Source organism: Acanthisitta chloris, unplaced genomic scaffold, assembly GCF_000695815.1.
Source record: "Acanthisitta chloris isolate BGI_N310 unplaced genomic scaffold, ASM69581v1 scaffold44681, whole genome shotgun sequence".
In the NCBI taxonomy this organism is placed as follows: domain Eukaryota; kingdom Metazoa; phylum Chordata; class Aves; order Passeriformes; family Acanthisittidae; genus Acanthisitta; species Acanthisitta chloris.
This window is the reverse complement of record NW_008655183.1, coordinates 523-10,854: the sequence shown is the minus strand read 5'-3', so window position 1 is coordinate 10,854 and position 10,332 is coordinate 523. Positions and strand designations below refer to the sequence as shown.

At 49.4% G+C, this 10,332-nt stretch overlaps 1 protein-coding gene across 1 annotated transcript in view; it reads left to right on the top strand.

Annotated features, from left to right (window-relative positions):
* Positions 1 to 870: 870 nt before the first annotated feature.
* Positions 871 to 10,332, top strand: part of INPP5B (inositol polyphosphate-5-phosphatase, 75kDa) — a gene marked incomplete at its 5' end in the record, with an annotated part of 9,638 nt that continues 176 nt past the window's right edge. The window contains 16 exons of the mRNA XM_009083788.1: positions 871 to 964; positions 2,188 to 2,358; positions 3,045 to 3,146; positions 3,508 to 3,622; positions 4,231 to 4,347; positions 4,682 to 4,869; positions 5,381 to 5,492; positions 5,630 to 5,739; positions 6,609 to 6,744; positions 7,256 to 7,366; positions 7,975 to 8,137; positions 8,278 to 8,513; positions 8,704 to 8,817; positions 9,174 to 9,258; positions 9,615 to 9,742; positions 9,966 to 10,077. Of these exons, the coding sequence (XP_009082036.1) occupies positions 871 to 964; positions 2,188 to 2,358; positions 3,045 to 3,146; positions 3,508 to 3,622; positions 4,231 to 4,347; positions 4,682 to 4,869; positions 5,381 to 5,492; positions 5,630 to 5,739; positions 6,609 to 6,744; positions 7,256 to 7,366; positions 7,975 to 8,137; positions 8,278 to 8,513; positions 8,704 to 8,817; positions 9,174 to 9,258; positions 9,615 to 9,742; positions 9,966 to 10,077 (2,094 nt within the window). The remainder of the gene's footprint in view (positions 965 to 2,187; positions 2,359 to 3,044; positions 3,147 to 3,507; positions 3,623 to 4,230; positions 4,348 to 4,681; positions 4,870 to 5,380; positions 5,493 to 5,629; positions 5,740 to 6,608; positions 6,745 to 7,255; positions 7,367 to 7,974; positions 8,138 to 8,277; positions 8,514 to 8,703; positions 8,818 to 9,173; positions 9,259 to 9,614; positions 9,743 to 9,965; positions 10,078 to 10,332) is intronic.

The following is a 10,332-nucleotide window of genomic DNA, read 5'->3' as shown; positions in this document are numbered from 1 at the left end:
CTGTGCTCACTGAAGGAGAAGCTCGGCTGCATGCCTAGATCCAGAAAATCATAGCAATTTCTGTGTCATCACTAGGTCTGTGTGCTAAGGAGTATATTCTTGAGGTTGCTGTTTGTGTTTTCAACATGGACACCCCCCCGAGTCCAGTTTTTAACTGTTATTTTGCCACCTGTAGGAGCAGAATGTTGTAACTGGCCCAAAACGCTGAAACTGTCAGATTTTGCTGAGAGAGTGTGACGTGTCTAGTGTCACACTTGTAGTTAGTTAGATTTGTGTGGTAGCAGCCCTGTTATCATTTTAGAACTGTGCAGTCTGCATCAAGGCAGATATTTCTGCTGAGGATCAGAGGCTCTGTGTGGTGACTGCACTGCCCAGCCTTGAGGGGACATATTCCTGTGCCTTGCTGGGTGTTTTCAGATAGGTAGAAGCCCTCTGAATGGCACTGTAGGTGTTTGTTTGGTTAATAACAGAAAAATCTGTTATTAACCAAACAAACACCTACAGTGCCATTCTGTTATTAACATAAATCTTTTGGATTTCCAGGCTAAAGCCCTGGATTTTGTGCTGCTGAGTCCTGCTTTGGCTTAGCTGCAAGGGAGAGCCAACAGCAAGCACTCCCACAGTGGGCAGTGGTTCTGCTGCTCTGTGTGGCTCCTGTCAGTTCTTCCTCTGCAGGGGAAGCTGCATCATCACAGAACTGTATGCTAAATCTGTCAGATAACTGAGAGAGACACTGTGGGGCACTTTACTTTTCCACACAAACCTAAATTATACTCTGCCCACAGATCTTTGCCAGTGTTTGCATAAGCCTGTTGATAAATTGAAGAACACTTTGTGTTTAAAGTGAAACCTTTTGGTTTCATTTTCCAGAAGCAGTTGGCTCTGAAGGTGTCAAGCAGAATGGAAAAAAGGCTGCAGCCAGTCAGAGCCACAGCCACGACAGCACCGACAGAAGTGCTCCCAGGTACGGAGTCTCCGCTGTGTGCGGCTTCGGGGCAGCAGCTGAAGGGACCTGTGCACATCAGCTCTCTGTGGAAGGTCGAGTGAGGAGTAAAAGTGGTGGCCCCATTTCTGTGCTAGTTTAGTTGTGCCTCCCTCCTCAGTGGGTCTCTGTATAGTGACCACAAACAGAGAGCAGCAATGCTCTGGGTCCTGGGTGACTGTGTGAGGATGGAACCAATGGGGTGGGCAAACTGTTGATGCTTTGATGTCTAGAGAAAGTGCTGGTGGGTGAGCTCTGGGCACGGCCGCGTTATCGCCAGCAGGTCAATGTGCAGAGGAGGGGATGGCAGAACAGAGGCTGGAAACCTTCTGAGATGAGAATCTGCAGATTCTAGTTCAGAGGGAAAACAGTTCAGCATAAGCATGCGCTCAGAACGTTCGTGGTGATTTCAGCCCAGTCCCTCAGAGACAGCCTTGCTAGTCCCCTATTTGGGCATATCTTGGCTGTTCACTGGGACAGGACCTGCTAGCATTGTTTATTTTGAATTCAGAGGGCTTTGGCTTAGAGCCACTGCGTCTCATAGATACACTCTCGAAATGTTACAGTTGCGTTTTCCAGTTCCCAGGACTTTGTGGTCCCTGCTGCATATCCTTCAGAGTCTGTCCCAGTGCTGTCCTTGGCACTGCTGTGCAGGTTGCTGACTCTAAATTTATACCATCCACTTGCTGGTGGGAACTCCCAAGCTGTGGCACCATTCCTGTTGCACAAGGAGTTTGCAGAGCCAGAAGACACTAAAATGAAACCACCTTTACCTCCACCCACTCTGGGCAGAGCTGGAAGTTTTCCACCAGAAGGGTTTTTAAACAAACACAGCTCTTCATTCTCCTGCTGAGGTCAGAAGGGCTAAGCAGAGGCGGCAGGAGATGAGATTTCCATCTCCTTGTTCCAGTGAGCAGGGAAGGTGTACAGGTTCTGTATCAGTATCCAGGTGTGAGTAAGGCCTGCTCTGCACTGACAGGCTGCACCAGGGTAGTGAAAACCATTGGTTATTTCAGTTAGTGAAACTGGGTTTGTCTGAGCCCTGCTAAGAAATGTTCCTTTCAGTCTTGTTGGCTTATCCCAAGCATTACCTGTCTTTAGTGAACAGACAGACAAATGTTAATCAAGGCCTTGGTGGCAGAAATGAGTTGGTTAGGGTGTGTGGATAGCCAGGACTTCATCTTCAGTTTTGCTTTCACTTGCAGGCAAAACAAACTCAAGCCTGAAGTGAGAACTGAACAGGTCCGACCCTCCCACGTCATGGCTTCAAACAAGGTCTTGATCTTACCAGAACCAAAGCTTGGACTGAGAGATACTATTGTTAAATCTCAGCTGGTGCAGATGGAGGATTCCTACACACACATCCAGAACTTCAGGTAGCAATCATTCCTGAGAACTTCCTTTTGTAGCTTGTAAGCTAGCACAGGCTGTCAGAATGACTTGTGTCCATCATTTCATCCTGTGTCCTACAAACAAGGAATTCCATAGATAAGGATGATCCATACTTTCCAGAGCAGTTTTCTTTCCTTGTTTAGGCTTTAGCAGAGCAGAATTTCACACATGTCTCTGTCAAGGTTCTGTCTCGTGGTTCTAGTGGAGAAAATGGCCTTTTTGAAATCACTTTTTTCTCTGCTTATTTCAGACTGTGCTTGGAAATGCCTCAGCTCTGTGCACTGAGCCTTCCCCCTCCACTTCTGCCCAGTACTTACCTGTTCATGTAGTAGTTCCTATAAGCTCATCAGAGCTTGGGTGAAATATGTAATTAGGACCAAGACTTTACTGTGGTTGAAATAGTTTTATGCATCTCATTCCATGAATTGATCTTTCGAACTGCTCCTGCACAGCTCCAGTGTTTTGTTTTCCCTTCAACACTATGTATACCAGTGTGTTACTGTGCCTGCACAGGTGCTGCTGTGGGAAAATCACCTTAGAGATTGCTAGAGTTTCTTAACTCCCCCTGCAGACCTGTTAGCTCTCTGTACCATGAAGAGCCTGGTTAGTAGCAGTGGTGTTTCCTGGCTGTGCAGGTTGCAGCTCTGGGGTTCAGCTGCTGTCTTTGCAGGGTTTTTGTCGGGACGTACAACGTGAACGGTCAGTCACCCACAGAGAGCCTCCAGCCCTGGCTGAGGTGTGATGCAGAGCCTCCAGACATTTACTGCGTGGGGTGAGTGTCTCTCCCTGGCCTGTTCTGCCAAACCTGGGCTGTGCTGGCAGACCTGTCTCAGGAGGAGTTCAGCCAGGGCAGCACGGGAATGTTGGCACTGCCGTAGCATGGCACAGCTTCAGGGTGTGCAGGGCCAGGAAGGGCTGCTGGTCTGGTACTGTTTGGCCTCTCAGTGTCACAAAATCCCTTCGATATCACAGTCACAGTAATTTAGCTTTGCATTTAACATACCTCTGCAATCAGCATAACTGGATTTGAGTTTTCAGTTACAAATTTAGTGAGTATAAATTGGTTTAGTTCTTTCCCAGAGGAAAGGGCTGGAGAGTTATAAACAAGTGCTGGGTTCCTTCCTCTAACACAGTTTCCAGGAGCTTGATCTGACTAAAGAAGCCTTCTTTTTCAATGACACACCGAAGGAAGAAGAATGGTTTAAAGCTGTAACTGATAGTCTTCACCCAGATGCCAAATATGCAAAGGTAAATGTGGCTTGTGGGGAGGTTTGAGTGTGGAATCATTTTCCACTTGGGCCTCTTTTCCCTTTGCCTTCTCTCATTCTGGATGGCTGTGTCCTCCAGGGGCTGTGGTCTGCAGGCTCTGCACGTGTCGTAGGTAGTGCTGCTGTGCAGGGTGCTGAGGCAGGGCAGGATGGGGACCACAGCCAGGCACCCCCACATAAAGGGAGCTCCTCCTGCCTTGGGGAAGGAGAATAGGAAGTTCCTTAGCCTCTCCCCTGTCTGTCTCCACAATGCACAGTGGAATGAGTTGTGAAGGTATTTTGGTAGGAATACTGCTTATGTCTTGGCTCTGCTCCTTTGGTCTGCCTTGTCTCTTGTCTCTGTTGTTGAAGGGAAGCTCCTTCCGTAGGCTTATCCCTGTGCTGTGACTCTGGCTTTGGGCTTCAGCTTCCTTTACTGGGGTGTTGCTCCCTGGCTCCTTCCTGGGCTGAGTACTGTGAGTTCAGCTGGTGTGTCAGAGGAGCCTGGAACTCTCTTTTGGTGGCCCTCGTTCTGGATGGGAGCAGTGTGCCTTCTCTCGACAAACCTCTCTCATCCCAGCGTTTCAGGGCCCAGGGTCTGTTTTCCAGGTGAAACTCGTGAGGCTGGTGGGAATCATGCTGCTGCTGTACGTGAAAGCAGACCTTGCTCTAAACATCTCCGAGGTGGAAGTTGAGACTGTAGGAACTGGAATCATGGGGAGGATGGTAAGAATGGCGACTGTGCATGAGAAGGGATGAGATTTGGAAGAGCCCTTCTCCTTGGATGCAGGGGTTATTCCTCCAGCTAAGGCTGCAGCTGCCTTCAGAAGCAGATAGTCCTACCTCTGTGCCAACTCAGAGCTCTGTGAGAGGGAATTGCCATGTGGTCACAAATGCTCCAAGTAGTAATCACTACTTGGCATTTTCAGCCTTTTTCCTCTTCTGGAATTAAGTAGAGTCTGCTTCAAAATTGTCTGGCTCATCCACTGCCAGTAACTCATTTGTGGATTCATCTGTGGTGTAGAAGCTTCTGACCAATGTCTTTGTCTTTATGTTTCAGGGTAACAAAGGTGGTGTTGCCATCAGGTTTAAGTTCCATAACACCAGCGTGTGCATTGTGAATTCTCACCTCGCCGCTCACACGGAGGAGTACGAGCGCAGGAACCAGGACTTCAAAGACATCTGCTCACGGATGCAGTTCTCCCATTCGGACCCAAACTTGCCCCCTCTGACCATTGGCAAACACGAGTATGTTTCTGGTCCGGCTGTGAGAATCAGGGCACATGACAAGGGAGCATCTTGTGGACATGCTGGGGGCGAGGGGGGAGCCCAGTGAGCTAAATGTCAGCTGGAAGGGCCAGAAATGCCTTCCCTGGTTTGGGGAGTGCTCACCTGCACAGTTCTGATGGGCCACTCATTGCCTTATGTTCTCCCAGGCCTTGCTTTATTCTCAAGCTTGGGGTGGGGAATAGGACAGCAACAAGCACTGATATTCCCAGCTGAGAGATTCAGTCAATGTGGAACAGTAACAGCACCAGTTATTAAGGGATAGTGACAAACATGCAGAACAGTGACTGAAAATAGCAAAGGTACAAAATGGAGCCTCTCTTTCAGGTTCTCACTCTTGCCTCTGATGAGAGCAGGCACAGCACCTGGGTGTGCTGGGATGAGCAGAGCTGTGTATGGCCTTGCTGTGGAGCCCCAGGGGCCCTGGGGCAGCATCAGGCCTCTGCAGGGTCTGCTGCACTTTCTCTTTCAGTGTGATACTATGGCTGGGGGACCTCAACTACCGTCTGGAGGACCTGGACGTGGCGAAAGTGAAGCAGCTTGTAGAGGAGAAAGCGTTTGTAGAGCTCTGCCACTATGACCAGGTATTGCTGTCTCACTGCTTCAGTGGTGCTGAGGTGCTCCTGGAAACTGCACAACTAGCTGTGCTCAGTGTCTCTCATGTGGGAATTGTGCTTGAGCTTGTGTCAAATTAATCTTTTTGTCTTCTTTTCCTTCATAGCTGAAGAGGCAAATGAAGGCCAATGCAGCCTTCGAAGGCTTCACAGAGGGAGAGATCTCCTTCCAGCCTACGTACAAGTATGATGCTGGCTGTGATGACTGGGACACAAGGTACAGCGATTGCCTCATGTGTCATGCCACCAGTGGCTGATATTATCACTGAGGGAAGTAAAAGCAAGGAAAAAAATTGCAGGTCTAATGGCTGTAAACAGGAAGAGTTCTGAGATTATTGCTGGTTCTCTCCCTTGGATTCAAAATCCACCTCCAGTTTACATCTATTTACATTGCTTTTCTCCCACTGCTGTTTGTCAGATATTCATAATCTTTTTTTTCCCAGGAATAATCCTGTTGGGTTTTCTCTTAGAGGAGAATAAAATTAAGGAATCCTTTCAGCTAGTTTAATTCTTTTTGTCTGGTTTGTTGGGATTTTTTCCCCAAGTAAGATGTTTAGGATCCTTTATTTGCTAATACCTGCTGCACCTGCTCAGGTGAGACCAGCCAGGGCTGACAGAGCATTTGTGCTGTGTGTTCTCCAAGAGCCTGTGAGCACCATCACTCCTGTAATGCTCTGCACACAAAGTAGCTCACCTGTTCTCAGCAAACCAGGAACTTCATCTGCAAGTACAGGAATGAAACCTGTGCAGCAGCCAGTGAAAAAACGAATGTAAACTTAAGTGCAGAGCCTGAGTTCTTATTCCCTTTGGTTCTTGTGGTCCGAAGTATCTGAGCATTGCTTTGTATGTTAATTGTATCTTGCACCTTTGGAGAAGCAGGAAGTAAAGCATGAGATAGAGACACCGCATGGTAGACAATCAAACTTTTTGTATGTACTCAAAGAAACTGTTAAAATAGGACTTTGATGGAGAATGAGCCCCAGGCCATGGCAGGAAGCCCCAAGTGTGTGTGACAGTCCCTGTGAGAGCAGTGTTGTGCTTGCACCTGAGCTGTGCCTGCAAATTGTGATTTTCCCTCTGTTTCAGTGAGAAGTGTCGTGTTCCAGCGTGGTGTGACCGGATACTCTGGAAAGGGCAGAACATTGCCCAGCTGAGCTATCGCAGCCACATGGCTCTGAAGCTCAGTGACCACAAGCCTGTGAGCTCCGTGTTTGACATTGGGGTGAGTACGTCAGTGCTGGAGGAAATAACTTTGCTGAGCTCATCCTCAGCATGGGGAGGGAGGAGGGAGGTTCTCCTCCTGATTTTCCTCTCCTCCTACTTTTATGGCATCCTCAGAACAATGGCTTGGAAGGTGAGCTGGATCAGATACAGAGATAGGATTGTTGGACATAGTAACCAAGGACTGTGTAAATGATACTCCAGTAAGGCAGAACAATGCCTGAAGAGCTGTTACTGTTCTTTGGGAACACAGTGGTGTGTTGTCATTTTTCTTGAGGCAAAAAAAGGCTGATCTAGTACTGCCCAAGTGACTCTTGTTAGTTATGGCAAGGTCCTTTACTGTTGGATCCTGAGGAGACTTTGGAGCATTAGTGCTCCAAGTGGCCCTGCCATTCCCTGGGTTGTATACTCTAGTGTGCTGCTAAGATCAAATCGCTTCCCATGTTTCCAGCTGTGTTTCCGCTGCCCTCAGAGGCACAGCAAGTGCAGCTGCTGAGGTGTGTCCCTTTCAGGTGAAGGTTGTGAATGAGGAGCTCTACCGAAAAGCCTTTGAGGAGATCGTCCGCTCCCTGGACAAGCTGGAGAACGCCAACATTCCCTCGGTGACGCTGTCCCGCAGAGAGGTAGGGTCTGGCCGGTGCCAGCGCTCCCTGGAGCAGTGGGGACGGATTCTAGGCCCTGGGGTCTGGTTCCAGAGCAGAATATTTGGACTTGTGGCTGCTCCCTGTTTACGAGCCTTGGGAATCTTTGCTCCTGTTTAGATGAGGTAAACTCCATTCACAGCACAAGGCTGAAGCACAGGGAGTGTCAGTCCCAGAGGTGAGGAGAGAGAAGGTAGAAGGGTGATTTGTGACCCTTGCTCTGACATGTTCTTTGAGGCATAAAATGCAAAATCTGAAGGATTTGGAGAAGATCACAAACCAACACTTGCTTTGTGTGTTGGGCACTATAAGGATAAGCCCAGAAGACATTTGGGGCTCTCTTGTCCTGAGTTTCATTGCAGTTACTTGAGGGGAGCATTCATTTTAAAGAGCCCACTATGCAAAGGACTTTGGCATTCAGAGTAAGCAAGTGTGATCCTATGCAGTCCTTCCTGGAAGAGATAGGATGTGGGAGCAAAGGGTTAATCTGGGTGTCTTGCTGCTTAATGTGTAAACCACAGGACAGGAATGGCTGCTGAGGCTCAGCAAGGTGGAATTGGCTGATGATGCTGACTGACATTTGTTCCTAGATCCATTTTGAGGATGTCAAATACATGCAGCTGCAGGTAGAGAGCTTTACAATCCACAATGGCCAAGTGCCCTGCCAGTTCGAGTTTATCAGCAAACCAGACGAGAAAACCTACTGCAAGCAGTGGCTGACTGCCAATCCCAGCAAGGGCTTCCTGCTCTCAGGTGAGCTCCTCCTCGTTCTCTCATGCTAATGAGCTGATTTTGTCCCCTCCTTAGCTCTTTCTGCTCTTCTGAGAGTGCTGTGCCTGTTTGCCTGTTGGTCTGATACTGGTTGTAACTGGGTTTTTATCATCCTCTGGCAGATTCTGAGATCACAATTGAGCTGGAAGTGTTTGTTAATAAATCAACAGCTACTTGCTTGAACTCTGGAGAGGAAAAGCTTGAAGATATCTTGGTCTTGCATCTTAGTGGGGGGAAGGATTATTTTCTGTCTGTAACGGGCAACTATTTGCCAAGCTGCTTTGGGTCACCTATCCACACACTGTGCTACATGAGGGAACCGATCCAGGACATGTCGGCAGAGTCCATTCGGACCCTTGTGAGTTGCAGACCAAATTCCCTTCCAAACCCCCAAGAGCCACTAAAACTAGAGGCTAAGGCCTGTTTACTATTATTAATAAGCCTTAGTTCCCAGGTATAAGCTTTGTGAAATGTTTTTGCCAAGTTGAATGAGCACCTTTTGTTTGTTTGTTTGTTTTCCCCTGCCCACACCTCCCTCCCTCCGTCAGACCCTGATGCCACTAGACAAGAGTGGTGATCCTGCTCAAGCTGAAAAGCCCATGGACATCCCAAAGGAGCTGTGGATGATGGTGGATCACCTGTATCGCCATGCTTCCCAGCAGGTTGGCAGTGTTTGTGCTGGAAGCACAAAGTGATTTGTTTGCATTGGGTTGGGTTCTATAGAAGATCCTGGTGGCAGCAGTCACTGTTAGCTGTGGGTGTTTGGCCAAAGGCCATCTGGGATAAGTGATCATGGTGCCCAGGGCTGCACTGTTTGGTGCTGGTGACTGTCTGCAGGCATCAGCAGTGTCCTCCTGCACTGCTCTCGCTGCAGTGCCACAGCCTTTCTAGAGCTGCTTGTGCTGAGACTTGTGTGATAACCACCAGTTTGGAGAGACTTTCCAGGCAGATTACAAGGATATTGCTCTGTTTACCCAAGGAGCTTCTGTTTCCTTTGAACTAAGAGCTGTCTCTGCAGGAGGACCTGTTCCAGCAGCCAGGCCTCAGATCCGAATTTGAGCAGATCCGAGACTGCCTGGACAAGGGAGTGGATGATACCTTCCGTATCCTTTCAGAGTCCAAGGAGGCTCCTTGTGCCATGGTGGTCACTGCTGAGACAGGTTTTACCAGTGTGCTCTGCTGCACCCGGAGGTGACTGAGCTCTGCAGGTCCTCACAGCTGTGGCACCAGTCTGGAAGTCTCTGCTGAGTCCTTGTGATGTTGATGAATGGTTGTTGATCATTACACCAGAGTCTGAGTGCCAGGGGTGCAGCTCACTCCATGGATCCAGGGGATTAACCCAGAGCTGTGAGCAATAGGAGCAGCTCTGGGAGACTAAGCAAAAGTTCATGTTTCACCAGAAATAGGACCAGCCTGGATCACACTGTGCTTGCCTCTTCCTTAACCACGTTTGGGTCAGTGGGCAGCAACCACTCGGTGGCAGAAGCTCTGCTGCTGTTCCTGGAGAGCCTGCCAGAGCCAGTCATCTGCTCCAGGTTCTACCGCTGCTGCCTGGAGAGTGCCAGCGACTACCGGCTGAGCAGCCAGGTGTGGGCAGCGCTGGGGGACTGAGTCTGCAGCCCCCCAGGGAGGGATCCATCTGTCCTCTGCCAGGCCAGCAACAGGGTTTGGCTCTCTGCTAATAGACAGGGTCTGGAGCTGGTGCCTGTGTGTTGTGAGAGCTGTTAGCACTTGCAGATGGGGCAGTGTTGGGAGCGGATAAAGCCCCTGCTGTGTCTGCAATGTAAACGCTGGGCTTTTCCCTCCTCAGATCATCTCTGACCTGCCAGGGTGCCACAAAAACGTGTTTGAGTACCTGATGGCATTTCTGCGAGAGCTGCTGAAGAACTCGGCAAAGAACCACTTGGATGTGAACATCCTTGGTAAGATGAGCAGTGACCTCCCTGTCCCCAGGGCTGTGCAGCTGGGGGAGCAAACACCTCCCAAAGAGGGGAGTGGGATTGTGGCCTGCACTGATGTGAAGCTTTATTGCAAGCAAACAGTTCATGGCAAAGCAGGAGCCTCAAGTGGTGAAGTGACCCAGAGTCGTGGGGCTGTGAGCTGTATCCTGCCCCACTCCAAAGCACAGGCATCTTCCTGGGGCTGGGGCTGTGGAACTGCCCTCGCCGTCCCACGCT